This window comes from Phasianus colchicus, chromosome 1 (genome assembly GCF_987193195.1).
Source record: "Phasianus colchicus chromosome 1, bPhaCol1.hap1.1, whole genome shotgun sequence".
Taxonomy (NCBI): domain Eukaryota; kingdom Metazoa; phylum Chordata; class Aves; order Galliformes; family Phasianidae; genus Phasianus; species Phasianus colchicus.
In genome coordinates, this window is record NC_143436.1 from 34,336,162 (window position 1) to 34,353,766 (window position 17,605).

At 41.6% G+C, this 17,605-nt stretch overlaps 2 protein-coding genes and 1 non-coding gene across 4 annotated transcripts in view; 1 reads left to right on the forward strand and 2 right to left on the reverse strand.

Moving 5' to 3' along the window:
- Positions 1–164: 164 nt before the first annotated feature.
- RPL18A (ribosomal protein L18a) lies at positions 165–2,974 on the reverse strand. The gene is made up of 5 exons (XM_031589526.2): positions 2,838–2,974; positions 2,270–2,449; positions 1,571–1,700; positions 620–729; positions 165–310 (listed from the first exon to the last, which is right to left on the reverse strand). The coding sequence occupies exons 1-5, from the start codon at positions 2,853–2,855 to the stop codon at positions 218–220; spliced, it is 531 nt and encodes a 176-aa protein (XP_031445386.1). The 5' UTR covers positions 2,856–2,974; the 3' UTR covers positions 165–217.
- LOC116226758 (small nucleolar RNA SNORA68) lies at positions 1,006–1,137 on the reverse strand. The gene has a single exon (XR_004166405.1). It is a non-coding gene; the product is annotated as a small nucleolar RNA SNORA68 (small nucleolar RNA).
- XPOT (exportin for tRNA) overlaps positions 2,955–17,605 on the forward strand; it is a 26,176-nt gene continuing 11,525 nt past the window's right edge. Inside the window, exons 1-11 of one of the 2 annotated variants that reach the window (XM_031589523.2) lie at positions 2,955–3,080; positions 6,014–6,150; positions 8,003–8,085; positions 8,771–8,827; positions 10,356–10,425; positions 11,611–11,829; positions 12,426–12,610; positions 12,949–13,117; positions 14,203–14,439; positions 14,759–14,797; positions 16,070–16,132. In XM_031589523.2, the coding sequence (XP_031445383.1) occupies positions 6,091–6,150; positions 8,003–8,085; positions 8,771–8,827; positions 10,356–10,425; positions 11,611–11,829; positions 12,426–12,610; positions 12,949–13,117; positions 14,203–14,439; positions 14,759–14,797; positions 16,070–16,132 (1,182 nt within the window). In that variant the 5' untranslated portion in view covers positions 2,955–3,080; positions 6,014–6,090. Of the gene's footprint in view, positions 3,081–3,107; positions 3,693–6,013; positions 6,151–8,002; positions 8,086–8,770; positions 8,828–10,355; positions 10,426–11,610; positions 11,830–12,425; positions 12,611–12,948; positions 13,118–14,202; positions 14,440–14,758; positions 14,798–16,069; positions 16,133–17,605 lie in introns of those variants that run through there. The other variant, XM_031589522.2, reaches the window with a different exon arrangement.

Below are 17,605 nucleotides of genomic sequence, written 5' to 3' on the forward strand. Positions count from 1 at the left end.
CAGAGCTCTCCTGCTGTTGTCCCAGAACAGCAACGTTCCCAGCTTCCTCTGGCCAGTATTTCTCCCCACACTCTTCAACTGGGCTGCAGATAACATACAGAAAACAGGCTATGAACAGGGGCTTCCTGGGTATTTGAGACAGAGTTTACAAAGAAACATGGAAGTGAAAGGTTCAAATAGACCTTTATTACACTGAGTAGACAGCACATTTTTGTACTTAGAAGAAAGTATTTGGTCTCTTGGTGGTGAAACGTGGTTTGTGCTGACGACGCAGAACTCTGTGTGGCAGAGGGAACTTGATTTTAGAATCCTGCAAGGAAAATATTTCTGTTGAGATACTACATCACTACTGCTCTACACTTCACAATACTGAAAAGACGCACATGATTCTTTTTGAACAAGATGTCTGTGAAAGGCACATTTGTTGTAATATAACACGTTATATTTTGACTTTAACAAAAGGGGTTTTACCACAAAGTAAAATATCTGTGAAGCTATGAGGGCAAGTTTGGTTCCCCCTCCACACTCCTGCCTGCAAAGCAAACCTGTACCAGAAACAGCTCCCTCCCTCCAGCCCTCTACCAGACTGGGGCCCAGCAGGCACTGCAGTTTTACTTACATGGAACTGCTTGACTGCTGGCCTACGGCACTTGCTAGCAGCAATCTGCTCAACTTTCATTATCTGAATGGAGTGAGCACGGGCACGATGACGGGCTCCCATATCACGGTCTGCAACAAGAGAACTCATAGCTCAATGTTTCCAAAAGAATGCCATCTTACTCTTGCCTGATTTCAAGATATGCACTTACAGAAATAATCTAGATGGAATTTACCTTTTTAAAACAAGTGAGCTGATTCAGAATCAACACTGAAGTACTATTAATGTAAAAACGTTCTTAAAATTCCTAAATGATACAGACATCATTGCATTATGGCAAACTTAAGTTCTGAGGCCTCTTAAGCAATCTTTCAGTACATTAACTTAATAGGATACTTTCTGTTAATTAATGTAGAACCTCAAGTTTCACTTTCAAGAGCACCTCAGCTCTGGAAAGGCGACAAGATCCATATAATATTTGCACACACGACAAGAACATCATTACAAAGAACAACATTCTTTGGGTTTTTGTGTGCATTTTGTACAGTTCCAAATTCAACTATCAACAGAATCAGCTATACAAATGGTGTACCCCTCAAATATTTTACATAACAGAAATAGAAATGATCTAATCTGAAATATTTCCTCAACAAGGCCATTCTGAAACATCATATATAATAAAAGTCTAGAGCACCTCAAAGGCTAAGAAACTCAGCCTATAGAGCAAAGCTCGTTTTCACAGCTACTCAGTGTTACATACTGATCAAAAGGGAATATTTTCATCTAGAGAAAACATATGAGTGTGAGATCACACCTACAGACCTCTCCAGCAGCTTCCTGATTTAGTTTCCTAGAGTTTCATTTTGCTTCTCATGGTTTAAGACAGCATTCTTACCCAGACTTTATGCTCAGTTTAAGATTTAAGCTTATGTTTATATAGAGGTTCTACCTCAAACAATTACACAAACTTACAGCACTGAGTGACAGCACCAGCAGTGGTCAAATCCCTGTACTCTCTGTACATGTTGTGAGTTCCACTACGAGAATCGTAGCGCAGCCAAATACCAAAATTTTTTACCCGCAGAGGAGTCTTCTCATACACCTGGAATTAGACAAGGGGACAAAAGAAGTTAAATACATCATCAGTATTTCAGTTTAACTGCACTGAAAGCTTGAATGAAAGCAAAGTTTTAGTGAAAAAAGATTTTGTCTCTTCTCCCACACCAACACAGCTGCTGATAATTTTCAGTGAAAACATTCAAATTCAGCTTTACATTGCTATGGAAATAAATGGAAAAGGACATCCTATAAGCAATAAGATACGTAGGCATATGTTCTCCAAGAATTATGAATGTCCACATAACTCTTAAGAGGTATAAGCCCAAATAACGAACACTAGACCCTGAAAACAGTAGCATACAGCAATGACTTAAGTCACCAAAGCTCCAGAAAGTTAATCTTGTTTTTTTTTGACCATTTGTTGTTTCCTAAGCTTCCTGGATGTATACTGCCATTTTGAAGAGGAACGTGTTGAGTAACTTGACAGCAATAGAAAGGTAAGCTGAGCTTAACTTCACTCCTAGTAGCAGTGCTTCATGTAACTTTATCCTATATATACCAGCAGGAATTCCCTTCGAAATCACCCAGATTACCGGGTTTGCCATCCCCCACCTGGCCGCAGTACACAATCTCCCCAGAAGACTTTTTCATCTTCTTCAGCTGAGACACGAAATACCAGAACCGGGACTTGGCGACAACGTGGTTGGGAGCGAAGATCCGCATCCGGTAGAGCGGAGGAGTCCTGCATTTCGGCGTGGGCAGACAGCGCCCGACCACCTTGTACTCCCGCAGCTGCAGGGAAAGACAGCGGCGTGAGTCGCGATGCGGCGGCTGCGGAGCGACTCCCCGGGGCCGGCACCTCGACGAGAGGCGGAGGGCGGAGGTCCCCGAAGGCGAGGAGCCGCACCGAGCCGGGCCTCCCAGCGCCGAGGAGAAGCCGAGCTCCGGGAGGCCGGCAGCGCCGCCCGCCGGCCCGGCCTATGGCGGCTCCCCCTCACGCGTCTTGCCGGAGCGCCGCCGCCATGTTGGCCGCTGGCCTCCGCGCGGGGCCGAGCGCGGCCCGCTCAGGAGCGCGGAGATCGCACGGAGCCCGCACGGCCGCGCTCCCAACGCCCGGGGCCGGCCTCGGGCCCGCCGCGAGACACGGACGCGGTCGGAGCGCCCCGCGGCCCTCACTCACGGTGCCCGACGCCTTCATGCTGCCGCCGCCGCCGCCCGCAGGAAAGGAAAGGCCGCACGCGCGGCCGCCTCACGTCACCCGCCCGTCGCGGCACCGCCCGCCGCCGTCCCGCCCTCCCATTGGTCCGCGGCGCAGCGCGCAGGGCGAGGCGGCCGTCAATCTCCGCCCGCGACGGCCGGCCCTGGCTTCCGGGCGGCGGCGTCCGCGTGGCCGAAGGAGGAGGCCGCGCCGCCCCGCTGAGCGGTAGTGCGCGTCCAGGCGGCCGGCGGGCCCCTCCTCGGCAGCGCGTCGGTGCCCGTCGGGGTGCAGCCCCGTCTCTGTCGCGTCGGTGCCGCCGGGTCCCGCATACGTGGCGGGGGGGTGGCGGCCCGGGGCCCTTTCTCACGTTATTCTCAGAACGGGGTAACCGCGGTAACGGCGCTCGCGAGGCAGACGCCGCAAGCCGCCTCCGCCCGTTGAGGGAGGGGGCGCGGAACCGCGCTCCCGGCCCCCACGAACGACACGCACGGGCGCGCCGCGACGCGTCGCTCGCCCTCCGCAGCGGGGGCGGGGCGGGACGGGACTACGGCTCCCAGGGGCAGCGGGGCGCACGGGCCGCTAGGGCCGTCCCGGGGTGCCGCGGGGCATTGTGGGAGCTGTAGTCCCGCGGTGCGGCGGAGGGGCGGGGGCGCCTTCCCTTCGCTTCCCGGACGCGCTTGGGCCGCGCCACCTCCCCCGAGCCGCCTCCTTCTGCTCCTCCCGCCGCCAGCCGAGGCGGCGCGGCCTGCGCGGCCCGGCCCGCTCCCTATGTTCGTGGCGACATCGGAGCTGTGGGGCGGGAACCGGCAGCGCCGCGATGGAGGAGTGACCGGGAAGGTAACGGCGGCCGGGCGGGAGCCGGGACTCAGGCGGGGGCCGCTGAGGTGGCGGCGGCGGCCTCCGCCGGTTTGCCGACCCGGCTGCGGGCAGCGCTCCGTCGCCCCGCGGGGCTGCAGAGGCGGTCGGCGGAGGCCCCGGAGCCGCGGAGCTGTGCCTCTGTGCCGGAGGGCCCGCGGCATCGGCGGGGGGAAGGGGAGAGCTGGGACACGGGCAGCTGCCGGCCGGCTGGGAGCGCCGTGCCGCCCGGAGAACTTTCTAGGCTATGGGAGAAGTTGTGGGAACGGCCGTCGTTACGGCGCTGCTCGTATGTGTGTTAAGCCGACGTGAAGGCTTCGGGTCCTACGAGAGCCCGAGGCTTGCGGCGAGCAGAGCAGGCAGCAGAAAGGAGCGCGTAGGGTTGGCGAGAAAGCTCAGCGTGGACGTGGCTCTGCCTGCTGACACGGCCTTGTAAATACCCCGAATGAATGGTGTAAATGAGGCGCTTCAATCGCTGATTGTTCTGATGCTCATCACCTGTAGTGTGTGCTCTCAGCACGCTTATGGCTCAGCCCTGCCTGCTCCGAGCACCGCGCGCCTCTGACCATTAATGCTGTTACGCGTCCTCCTCCCCCCCCAGCCGAGCCGTGACCGCGTTTGTTCCTTGTGTAACTGATGGCCTTCTGAGTGGGCGAATCAAGCTGAAACTCTTAGAACAGGTTATATGGTGGAAGATCAAATGCTAAACGTGCTCGTGTCGTGTGTGCAGGGATAGCAAAGCTGGCTGGCTCTGCTGTGAATTGAACGTGTGAAGGGAGCACATCTCTGAGCCACGGTACTTTTAATAGCGAGGCTTGTCACCAGTGTGTCGAACATTGCTACTTGGGGGACAGAGATTCTAGTGATAATCAACAGGAAAAATAAACCAAAAATAGGCTGGTTAAGATGGTTTTTCTTGTGTAACTGTGGGCCAGGCCCCAAGTGGAAAAAGCCATAGAAGAAAGCACTTTATTCTTACAGTATTTTTCAGAGTTTGTTTTTGTCTGACTGCTTTGGATATCAGTTATGGGGAAAACAAGCTGGGGGTGCAGAGAGGGAAACATGGAAAGAGCAGCTTAATCCCTGGAGGTTCTGACCCCGAGCAGGGTGGCTCTGTGTTGTCAGGCAGAGTGCAGAGCTTGCTTTACCACGACTCATCGCTTTGTTCCAGACTTTCTGGTTCCTCTACTGCCACAACTTGCATTTTTTTTTTCATTTTGTATGAACTTCTTTAAATTTTCCCTACTAAACTGCCCATCGTGTTGCATTTAGTTACAATTATTCTGTAATGAATTGTACAGAAATGTCTGCCTGATTGCGTTGATTGCTGAGCTGTCCCTTTCAGGCTTGCTTCCTCGGCTGTCACTGTGCCACCTTTCTTCCAGTGGGGGAGGTGATGGCAGCGCATGCACCAGGCACGCAATGCTTAGAAATCGGAAATTCTACCTGCAGGCAGTTTGAAACAGCAGTTTCTTTGAGTTTCGTCTCTTCCTCTTGTGTGCTTTTTTCCCCCTACCTCCTACGTGCTTATGTAACAAGGCCTTACTTAGGGCCTGAGCAACTCTGTTACCATGTGGGCATGCTTTGATGGCCTGGTGTGTTTTTGGTCTCTCTTGCTGTTTAACAGCATCCATGCATTTAACAAAGATTTTTTTGATCCACTTTTTTATCCAGCGTATTGCAGAATGGCCTGTAGAAACACCTGATCTTCAAAACACTTGTCCAGCTTCCTTGTTAGTTTTACACTGATGTGTCTAAAGAGAAATCATCTCTAGTAAATTATCATCCATTAATAGGAACAGAACACTTTGTTAACAGCTCAGTATGATTTATTTTGTGGTTAATGTCTGATACTTCTCTAATGTGTGCTTGCTTTAGAAGAAAGGCCTGGTAATGCTTTTGTTCCTGTAGAGGAAATACTTTACAAATGGCTTTATGAAGCATCTTAGCAGTATTTCAGAGCAGAGATGCTTATTTTTGCAGTTGCTAAGCTGCTGTCTATCATTTAAGTTCATAAAAGCTCATCTATGCTTATTTCATGTCTTATTGAAATGTCCTCAGTGTGCTCGAAATTTGAGTTCAAACCTTTCTGTAGAACCATATATATACTATTTTTCTGTTATTGAAAGTGGATGAAAAGATGTAGGATTCTGAGATCTGTATCAGAAGCATGCATGCTCATGTTTTGGTGCCGTGCATACAATGTGTTTGAGATTTGTGCACAAAATTCTGTGGTTCTTCCTGTCCTGCCTTTAATTTTTATTGTTGTGTTGAGCAAATAAAACTTCTTTTTCTATTTTCAGATGATCGTAGCTTCCACTCTAGAAGAAGTGGGCAAACCTGTTAGCAGGAGTAGGAAAAGGAGAGTATAGCAATAGAGATGGATGAGCAAGCCCTTCTGGGGCTGAACCCAAATGCTGATGCAGACTTCAGACAAAGAGTACGTAATTAACTTGCTTATTTCTCTAATAATTTGGGGCGCTGCTTCACTGAAAAAGTCTAGTAATTGCTTTCTTGATTCTTGCACAAAGGGTTTGTGGTGGTACCAAGTGCCATGTTGCAATTGTGTATCAAAGCTGAAAGAGACATTGCCAGTCCAGTGAACTATGGTTAACTTGTATAAAATTTGTTTCTCTGGGCTCTGGCTTTTCCAGTCCTTTCAATTCTAGTCCTTTTTCAGTCCTTTAAGTGGGTTCCTGTGAGATGGAAGTCAGCCACTGGAAATGCCAAGTTGCTCATGATTTCCCTTCAATTCTTGGGTGGCAGTTTGGGGGTGGGTGGCAGGCTGTTTTTTTTTTAAATTTATTTTGATTTGTTGTTATTTTGAATGGGTTACCTGTCTTGAGAGCCTTTTTATGAAACGGGTTTTTAAGTGGTGGTAAAGCTTAGAGTAACTTAAAGTCAGGGTAAGCAGGGACTGAGATGATGCAAGAGTTGCTCACTTGGGAAGGCTTTTCTAGTTTTATAACTATTTAATGAGTAAATCCTTACTTATCAAATTGATTCAACTACATATAAGATGACATTCAGTGAAACCTGTCAGAAATGAGAATATGAGCATCTTCTTTGGGTGTTCATAAAAAAAGCCCTGGAAGGAAGGAAGGAAGTTAAAACTGTAATTTGATGCATCCTGGCGTTGCTAAGCAGCCTGTTAAATCTGTTTGTTGGGGGTGCTTGTCCTTGAAAAGATGAGTATGGCTGCAATGCAATGTTTTGTCAAGAAAATGTCACTGTACATTGAAGCTCATGGATTTATTGACCTTTTAACCATGCAATCTGCATAATTCTAAAATACTTCATGGTGAAAGGTGAGTAATTTTTTACTCCTCATGCAGGAAGTGACATTATAATACTTGACTTTACTAAGTATCAAACCTTAGCTAATTAAACTATTCACTGTAAGGAAGTTAGTGCAAGCTACAGTGATTTTTTGTTTTAAGAACTTAATTCAACTCTCTGAATAATTATTTTGATGAATGTAAACAATCATGATAATTAGAAAAACCTCTTGAAATACACGTCTTTATAGGTTTAAAATGATGTTGTCAATCTCATCTGAGTTTCAAAAATTATTTTACTGTTTTGTATAACATGCCACACTAAATTTGAAAGCAATTATATCAAGATGGCTGTTATCAGATCTTTTAAGACTCTTCTGAAAAGCAACTTTAGTATCTAAAATCTGCCTAAAGTATACATTTCTTAGCGGCCTCTGTAATGGGTTCATAAACTGATTATTGTCAGCTGGTCAGTGAGAGATTTGTGTTTGAATGTTGCTTGGAATGTAGAATACAAGCAAAGTGGTGCAACAGAAGTGAGTTGTTTTCAGTGAAAAAGTCTACGTCTCTTGCTCTTTAGAATTTGTGGAGGGAATTTATAACTTGGACTTGAACTTCCACCCCTGGAAGTTGTAATCAACACCCAAGTGAACAAGGCCCTGAACAAATTCCCATGGCTGACCCTGCTTTGAGCAAGCAGTTTGGGCTGGACTGTCACCAGAATTCACTTCCAACTCTGCCAGTTATGTGATTCTGACCTTTTTAATATTCAAGTAACAAAATGTTAAGTGGAAACGAGCACCTGTAGTGTTTGGAATTGGAGGAACACTTGCTTTGTGTTAATGAGGGAGCCAAACAAAAACTTGGAAGTTTCCGAATGCCACATGTTTTTTTTTTGAAGGAGAGGTGTGTCTAAGTGTGAACAAGATGTTTTGCTGTGTGCTTTGGTTCTTGTTTCATGGGCATTTTCTGTGTTGCTTCTTTATCACATGAAACTTAATTGGATGCTTACAGGCGCTGGCCTACTTTGAGCAGCTGAAGGTATCTCAGGATGCTTGGCAAGTCTGTGCAGAAGCATTAGCTCAGAGTATATACAGGTAATGTAAATAAGAATCGTTGCTTATTTTCATTAATAATATAGACTTTATATACAGTAAGCACAGGGATAGTTCTCCTATTGAGTAAACCATCCCATTGTTCCACATGCAAAGATTGTGCAGTCAGCACTATTTTTGCACCAAGTTGTGTATTCAGATCTCAAATCTGGTTGTTGCTGTATTGTAGAATAGCACAAGGTGAAAGGAAACTCAGAGGTGTGTATCTGTGAAATAACAATAGTGATTTATGGTGAATACTTTTTTTTTTTTTAGCAGATGATTTATCAAAGCTTCCCTGATTCCATCCCATAGTATGCAGTCATTAACAAAACTGTGTGAAATTTGAAAAACAGCATTTTACCAAGATACACAATTTGTAGATTTTCTTGAAAGACATGGTAGAATAGGTATTGTAGTTTTTTACACTCAGTATCAAACTCAGAGTATAATAAACTGGCAGATATAGAAAAGAATATTGTAAGAGGGAATATCGGTATTAATTGCTCACTTTTATCAGATGAATTGCTTGAGTATTTGCCGTTTTTCCTTAGCCTTTTTTTTCTAGTGTGCCATAATTCTTGATTTGCCGAAGGCACTGCCTGGTTGTAATATTTGAGGATTTTTTTTTTTGACAGGGAAGTGTACCATACTGCTACCTCTAATAGAATTTTCTCTTCTTTTCTAGTGATGATCACATCAAGTTCTTTTGCTTTCAAGTTCTGGAACATCAAGTTAAATTCAAGTTAGTAATCTTTCTTGATACCAACCATGTAAATCTATTTTGATTTTTCCCTTTTTATTCTGCTTGCAAATAAAATGGCATGTCACTCCTACTGTTCCTGAATAAAAGTTCTCAGAACCCTTATTCTGCAAACTGATACCTCAGTGTTGTTGATGAGCTTTAACTGATTTCACTAGGGTTTCTTTTATTCCTTCTGCTTTTCCTGGAAGAGAAGCAGCTGGTGTTTGAGCAGTGCGCTTTACTCAGCTAGTCCTTACAGCTCTGTTTGGCCCAACACAGACCTGGTCACTAAGTATGGGATGAAACTTAGCACTTTCCTTCAAGCCTTGCTCTACTACCACTGATTTTCAGAGGAGAGTTTGTCCTGCACATAGCAGCCTTGCTCAGTACAGCATTCTGGACTTAGACAAAGCCCTGTTTGTGCAACAAGCATGGCAGAGATGTTGTAATGAATGAGTATTTTCACTGAGTTGTGTTTCTGTAGCATGGTAATTTTAGGAAAAAACAGTCTAAAATGCAAGATTCACTGCATGGAACTGTATTTGTTCCACACTTTGGACTTCTTTGGTGTGAGCTTGAACATCACACAGAGGTGTCTGTCTGCCTCCTGGGATATTGTTATGACTCGTTGCAGTACACTGAATGTTTGAGTCAGGCTGTAGATAGGAATAAGCCATATTTTGCAGCTGTGGTTCACAATTGTATATTGGACCAAAAATTCAAGGCTAAGCTGTTTGAGATCTTACTTAGTTTTACATCACTGTTCTCCTTTATGACCATGTTCTTCTAGCAGTAAATTTTCTGTTCTCCTGCTTCTCATTTTTTCTCTGTTTTTATTGGGATTGCTTTTTTTCTTCTACATATTTATTAAGCAACAGGAACGTTGAAATCCCATTCAGCAGTTGTCAGGGGTCATACCAGGACTATAGCACCTTGGAGTAATAATTGCAGGAAGTTTTGTCTCAGCTTTTCTAGTCTTCAGATGGAATATGTGTGGGCAGTATTAGAGCTGAGCTGGTGATAACACAGAATTCTGCCAAGGCTTGTGTATGTACCATGTAAAGTAGAATTCCTTGTTTGTTTTGTTTTTCTTGTTTTGACGTATGTTTGATAGTAAATGCACTGCAGGGTCAGATCAGTGAAACTTCCTTGAGATCTTCAAAGAGCATAGAAATCAGATTTTAGCATATACAAATGTACAAACATCCTTCGCCCCATACTTTATGGTCAAATGTGTGTTAATGTGGTCTTAAGATCCTGTCCTTAAAGCAGGGCAGCCTTCCCACAAAACTTCAGGCTGCTTAGAAGAGGCTCCAGTGCCTGGAAATGTAATTCATTAATGTGTCTTTTTTCTTTTTTTTCTTTTTTTTCAGAATTTTAGCATGCAAACAGCTTTGTAAATTCCTTTTCCTAGGAATTTTTCATTGACATTAATGTGCAATGTTGCTATTAAAAGTGTTTTTACTTTCCTGAATGCTGCTCTTGTCAAGAAGCAGTCATATTTTGATCTCTTTATGCTTTGTTTCAGATACTCTGAGCTCACTGAAGTCCAGCAGCAGTTAATTAGGGAAACGCTCATAACATGGCTGCAAGCCCAGGTAAGTGTATTTACAGTGGTTTTGCACTGCAGGCTGACATAATGCATTGAGTGCAGGCTAAATGTTTAATCTGTCATTTGAGTTTAAAGATGGTTTCCTGAAGATGTGCATTATCTGATGGTGAAAAACTTCTAATGCTAATCATTATTAGAAATCCTTTCAAATGTTTGTTATAAGAAAGTCTGTGCTTGAAATTAATACTAAATATAAAACTCTTACATCACATAATGATTGTAGTTTAATCAGTTGTGTATGAAGTAAGAAGGATTAACAGTTTTCCTGTGGTGAAATATAATCTAGATTCCTGATGTTGTTGAGTGTCTAGGAATGGTAATTTTGTTTTTAAGACCCTCCTGGGTCTTAAATCCATTTTATTTAGCATACCAGCAGATATTTGGGAATGAATGGAAAAGACTTTTTAAATAACCCCTCTGGTGACATTATGGTAGTGTATTAGCTACTCTTTCTTGCAGAGGTAGTTACTGTAGCTAAAATTGTAGTAACAGTTGGACCCAAGAGTTTGCAATATGTAGAACCACGAAGCAAACCCCTGCAAATCTTTGCCTCTCCCTGCCACAGTCTAGTTATCATTCCAATCCTGTACTGGCAACTAAGATACTTGCTTTGTTTGTAGAAATTTGAAAACTAATAGAATATATTACAACTTGAAAAAGAACAGATTGTTGTGAAGTGGATGATTTTAATTTTTCCTCAATGTCCCATTTCAGAGGAATTTATGTAAAAGAGGAGGGAGGGAGAGAGAAGGATTGATAGCAACACTTCCATTTTTCCCTAAAGAGCTGAGATCTAGAACAACTTCACCATTCTTACTAGCATCTAACTTAGGTAAAACTAGCTACGTGAGAACCACAACTTTTTTTTCCAGAAGTTTTTGCTTACTTCAAAACACAAATTAAGAAATCTTATTTTAGTTTTTGAATAGCACAGTTAATATTTTTGCCTTGAATGAAAGACTCAGGACTTAAGACCCAGAAAGAATGTTTTCCCTGCTTTGTTACAATTTAGCTAAGTTTTCTTCAAAATCATTAGAAAGGTAAAACATTTTATTAGTCTCACCCAATAAGGCAGAAGGGAGGTATTACACATTACTCTGCAGAGATCAATGAGCATATATGATTTTTTTCTACTTAAGAATAAGCAAATATAATATCTTGTTTCTACCAGATGCTGAATCCCCAGCCTGAGAAGACTTTCATTCGCAACAAAGCAGCGCAAGTCTTTGCATTGCTTTTTGTTACTGAATATCTCACAAAATGGCCCAAGTTTTTTTTTGATATTCTATCAGTAGTTGACCTTAATCCACGAGGCGTAGATATGTACCTCAGAATCCTGATGGCTGTTGATGCTGAGCTGGTAGACCGGGATGTTGTTCATACATCAGAGGCAAGTCATTATTTCACATTAATATTTGTTTTAAAGTTCCAAAAAATTCTCCAATTACAGTAGAAGATTTGCAGAGAGGGTTTTTGTTTTTTTTTTTTAATTTTTCCTATGGCAACTCTGCCTTAGAGTCATTAGGGGATTTAGATCCAAAAGCTTTATTTGTTTAATGCTTTTTATGCTTTCATACTTATTAAGCATTTTTTTGCTTGAAGAGCTAGCAAACAAAAGCTAATGGGCTGAGTTAGCTGACTTGTTGTTAGACTGAATCATTTCACAATGGTAATATCTTCTGGTGCATGTTTGAAGAAGTCCTAACGTCAAAAATCCATTTAATTATATAGAGAACTTTTTTTCTCCCTTGCCTGCCTTTCTGCAGTGTCTGGGCATCATGGTAGAAAAAAAGAAGGAAAAACTATGGTATTTTTTTTAATCTTTCCTGCAAGAAAAATAAAGGTGCTTTTTCTGGGTTTTTGATTTGAATTGTTTATCTTGGTAGAACAAGTAGGTTCTGGTAGCGGATATAAGAATGCTACTAGCTTGAAAAAATGCTTCTAGTGAATGACAAGATTGATTTATTGTTTTCATTGTGTTGATAGGAGGCTCGTAGGAATACTTTATTAAAAGATACCATGAGGGAACAGTGCATTCCAAGTTTGGTGGAATCGTGGTACCAAATCTTACAGAACTATCAGTATAATAACTCGGAGTTGACATGCCAGTGCCTTGAAGTTGTTGGAGCTTACGTATCCTGGATCGATTTGAGCCTGATAGCCAATGAAAGGTAAGGGTTTTTTGATGGAATATTTAGGTGGGAGAGGAGGCAACAACAGCATCTGTTAGTATGCTGCCTGTATTTCCATGAAACCACATGAAAACTTTTCTTAGAATACTTTAATTGTATATAAATAATTGAGTTTTTTGCTTTAATTGAGTAATAGAATTTGCAAGCAAGCTGATATAATGACCAAAACAGATGCTGTACCATTTGCTGTATTCTCCTTAAAATGTATCAAATACTGGATTTAGTTAGTACAACAGACTATAATGATTTCATTAGTAGAAAGCTCTTGTATGATGCTACTGTGGACTTCTAAGTATAAATTTCTTTTTTTCCTGAAGGTTTATAAATATGCTGCTAGGTCACATGTCTGTGGAAGTTCTCCGGGAAGAAGCCTGTGATTGTTTGTTTGAAATTGTAAATAAGGGAATGGACCCAATTGATAAAACAAAATTGGTTGAATCTTTATGTCAAGTGTTACAGTCTGCTGGCCTCTTCAGTATTGATCAGGTTTGTAAATTGATTTTACAATAGCAATGAGTCATAGGTTTCAAACAGTTCTTAAACAAGCAGATTACAGAAAACTGTAAAGTCCACAGATGTAGGGAGAATCAGCTGTTCTTCTTTGTCACAGTTAAACACTTTCAGATTTGTCATACTGAAATTAACAGGTAGTTATTAATGTTCTTTATTCATTTAAATCCCAATTTATTTCATAAGGTGTGTTTTGCATACCGTTTACATTCCTATGTTTTGTTCACTTGTATCCTTCTTTAGGAATTACTCTGCAACAGGTATTGTAGACAATGTATTTTAAGAATGTAGCCACGACAGAGTATTTTAAGGTGAGACAGGAGACATGTTTTCTTAAGGTCATGTATGTTGTTATGTCTGCCTCTACCAGCAAACATAAGTCTTGAAATGCTGATCTGGGAACTGGAAAAATAGGCCAACCAACTAAACACATGTTCCCTGTGCAGTAGCAGTGCTTAAGGAAGAGCTGTTTGCTATGTGCTGTGAAGAAAAAGGAACCTAGTCCTGATGAAGCTGTAGTTCTTGGATTGCAAGGCAGTTATCTCTTTATTGTGAAGTCACCATCAAATGTATGCTCCTACTGGAAGGCCAAAAATGTGTAATGATCAACTCAGGAATTGTTTCTCTAAAAATCTTACCTCAATCTCTAAGAGACTTGTTATTCCTCTGCTTCAGTATTATTCTGACAGGGAGCTAACCATTTGTTTTAGATGACTTGTCTAGGAGTCTCTCTCCACTCTAATCAATGTACTTCTGCAAATGGAAGCCATAAATATCAAATGGTCGCTCACTTCTACAGGCAGTACTGCTTGTTGCTTGCTATCAATATTTCTGAATTGAGGCAGCTGCTCATTTTTTAAAGTTGTCGCGTGAAATGCAAATGTGAAGAGATGGAGCATGGAACAAGCTGCTGTTGCATAATGGAGAATGCATAATCCTTAAGTTCATGCCACATAGACCTGAGTTCTGCTAGTATTTTTAATCGGGTATCATTTCTGGATGGTTGGACTGGGTGATCCTGTGGGTCTTTTCCAACCTTGGTGATTCTATGATTCTTACAGGAAGATGATGTGGATTTTCTGGCCAGATTTTCTAAGCTGGTCAATGGGATGGGGCAAGCATTAATAGCTAGTTGGACTAAACTGATAAAAAGTGGTGATATGAAGAGTGCTCAAGATGCTCTGCAAGCGATTGAAGCAAAAGTGTCCCTAATGTTGCAACTGCTTATTCATGAGGATGATGACATCTCATCTAATATCATTGGCTTTTGTTATGACTACCTTCACATCTTGAAACAGGTAAGTATGCCTGACTTCAGTTTAACATTTTTTTGATATATTATTTGCTTTGATTTTGTGGGAATATATGAAGCTAATGCTTTATGTAAGCTGCCTTGCAAAATAGTCTTTTGACTAATTAGCATTCAGTATTTTCATGGGCTGTGGGTGTACTTTTCAGAGAGTTTTGTTTAGAAGTCTGTAGGAACTAAGTTTAAATCCTTCATTAAGTGGAAAAGAGGCCTGCTTCATATGGTTGTTAAAAGCAAACGTGTATTTTGCTATTAGTGTAGGAAAGAGGTTACTATACAAGAAGTAACACTTGACATTTCTTTTATAGCTTTCTGCACTTTCAGACCAACAAAAAGCTAACGTAGAGGTAAGTATTAACTTTTTTTTAGTAAGGATTCTTATTGACTTTTTATCAGAACTTTTCATTTTGTTGCAACAAATTGTATATAATTTATATGCTTTAAGATGTCTGAGAGACAACCATTAAAATTAAGTAGTAAACTTATGTTGAATTGTATATGAAGGTGAAAGCTGTGTAAGTGCTTGGTCTTCCCAAGCAACCTCAGTGCCATAAGTCTGTCTTGCTGTGCTCCTTGACAACATCTTGATGAAACCAAACTTGGTTCTTTAACCAAGACAGAGGATGTTTCCTGAAATTTTTCATTTGTATTAAAATCTTCCCTAATTCTAAAGAATTGGAAGGAATATGGGAAGGGTTGTCATAAAGTAAACCCTCATATGTAAAACTTATTAATTAAGCTGCTGCTCAGATGTAGCATTTGCACTTAAGATGACCAGCTATGTGCTAAGTATTATTGAAGCTATGCATTAAACTGAAGTTTAATTTTATGCACTAAGCATTAAGATAAGTAAATATGTTTGTGTCCAGCTTTGGAATTGGAAAACTTTTATCTTCTGTTCAAATCAATTTACTGCTGCAGCACACTTAAGATGATTAAAATCTGAATGTGTTGCTATCTAGAAATCTATGATTATGTTGAATTTGCTTTTCTACTGTTCTTCCTGTTATAATTATTTCACTGAACACATCTTGAGGGTTTTTGTTAGACTGAGAAACAGTCGTACCAACCTTTCTTCTTTCATTCAATTTGCAAAAAGAAAATGTTTGGAAACATCCTTTTTTGCTGACCCAATTTAGCTTACTAATCCAGGAAAAAAGAAAAAACAAACCCAAAACCCACGACCACTTTTGAAGGTGCTGAGCTGCCAGAGATACAATTTTAAGGCTAAGCTGACCTACCTCTTTGAAATATAACCTCACACAGCCCGTTTAGCTTCCTCTGTCTAGTTCAGTCATCTCTCATTGTCCTTTTTAGCGTGAACTGAACTGCACAGGTTGGAAGCAGGAAATAAAGCCAAATAATGCTGCTAGATGGAGGGCTCAAAGTCATTTATACTGTGTAATTGAAACTGCATGTGTATCGTTTGGATAGAATCTATCTGTTTCAGTATGCACGGTTAATTCTTTAAAATTTCTGAAAATAACAATTCATTTAAATAGGATGAAAATGTTTACAAATATTTTAACATTTGCCATAATGTTTCCTTTTCTGTAGGATTTTGACTGTTGCTTCTTATTGCTTGTCTGCTCCTACACTTACAGTTCTGTTTATCTTAGGCAATCATGCTGGCTGTTATGAAGAAGTTGACATACGATGAAGAATATAATTTTGAAAATGAGGTAGTGTATGAATAAACAGACAAATGCAACTTGAATTGCACATCATAAAACTTTCTCACACTCTAAAAATTCATGTCTTTCTTAGGCTAAGGATTTGAATATAGGAAGCTAAGGTCTGTAGACAAATATTTCCTGTGGGGAAAGCTTTTGTTTTATTTAAACCCAAGTGCATGTCTTCACTGGACAAAGCAACATAGTAAAAGGATATTCAAGCAGTTTGGTTAACCGAATAACTGTCTGCTTTTGTGCAGAGCTGTTCCTGGACAAATATGACTGTGCTGTTAGCTAAGCATAGCTGTTGAGCTGGCTTATTCAGTGTGAGTTTGCATATTTCTGCTGTTGTGCAGAGTTTGAGAAACATTTAAGAAATACTGCTCAAAATATTTTAGATGGAAGAGGTCAAACTTCTGCAAAAAATAAGCTTAAAGTCTTTGATTTCTTTCTTCCCCTTGCATCTCTGCTAGCCAGCAGTAATGGTTGAATGTGTTAGGCAGTTCTGCTCTGGGCTATTCAGAGAGCTGTGATCTTAGAGGTGAACTTGGACTATATGTAGTACATGTTAAATGTTTCTGTCAGATTAATTTAAAAATCAGCTAGATGCTGAGGGACAACATCTTCATGAGGAATGAGTCTATTTTCAAGAAGTGGGTCAGAAATGTTTTTCTAAGAGCATTTTCTGTCTTGTTCATAGTTCACTTTGAAAGTAAAATCTCCTATTTATTTCTATGGAAGCTACAATAGATACAGAGAGCACAATAATGCTATTTGATAGAGCAAATTCTCAGCTACAAAACTATTTTTAAACATAGTCACCACCATTAGCTCTGCATATTCACCAGCAATGAACAAAAGCCTGCATGCCATGCTCATCAAAATCTTCCTGTCTGACCAGAAAGTGGCTTGTCTTTATCAAGCACTGCTGAAACACACTGCCCGCTGCCTCACTGGACTCACATCCACTTTTTGGTTTCCATAAACATTCAGCAAGCATCAATGAATGCCTCTGGATGCCATTTTTTATGCATAGAGGAGGAGTTCACTAACACACCTTTGCTCCCTGAGCACTTCCATGTCAGATGCCATCGTGTCAGAGTTCCCCTCTGCTGCCATCTGTCACATGACAACATAGCGGGATTGTGGTGGGAAGATTTGACCTCTGCTGCCATACCATCAAAATCTGCCTTTGACATCCTGAGCTAACATAATAGAATAGGAGACACTACTTTTGAAGCCACACTTGTACTTTTGGTTAGTTTTCAGTTTGGGAGGCCTTTTTTATATGTTTCTGGATTGAACGCGGTGGATCTCAATGTATTGCAACCAGACAATAAGGGTATGTTGCTATGTTGCAAGGGTATTACTGAATTTTCCAAGCATGAAGTATTGTTCTTACATATACACATTTTTGTTTGGGGTGCAACTGTCTAAAATGGTTCTGGATATATTTAAGGGTAAAAATGTGCTTCGCTGATG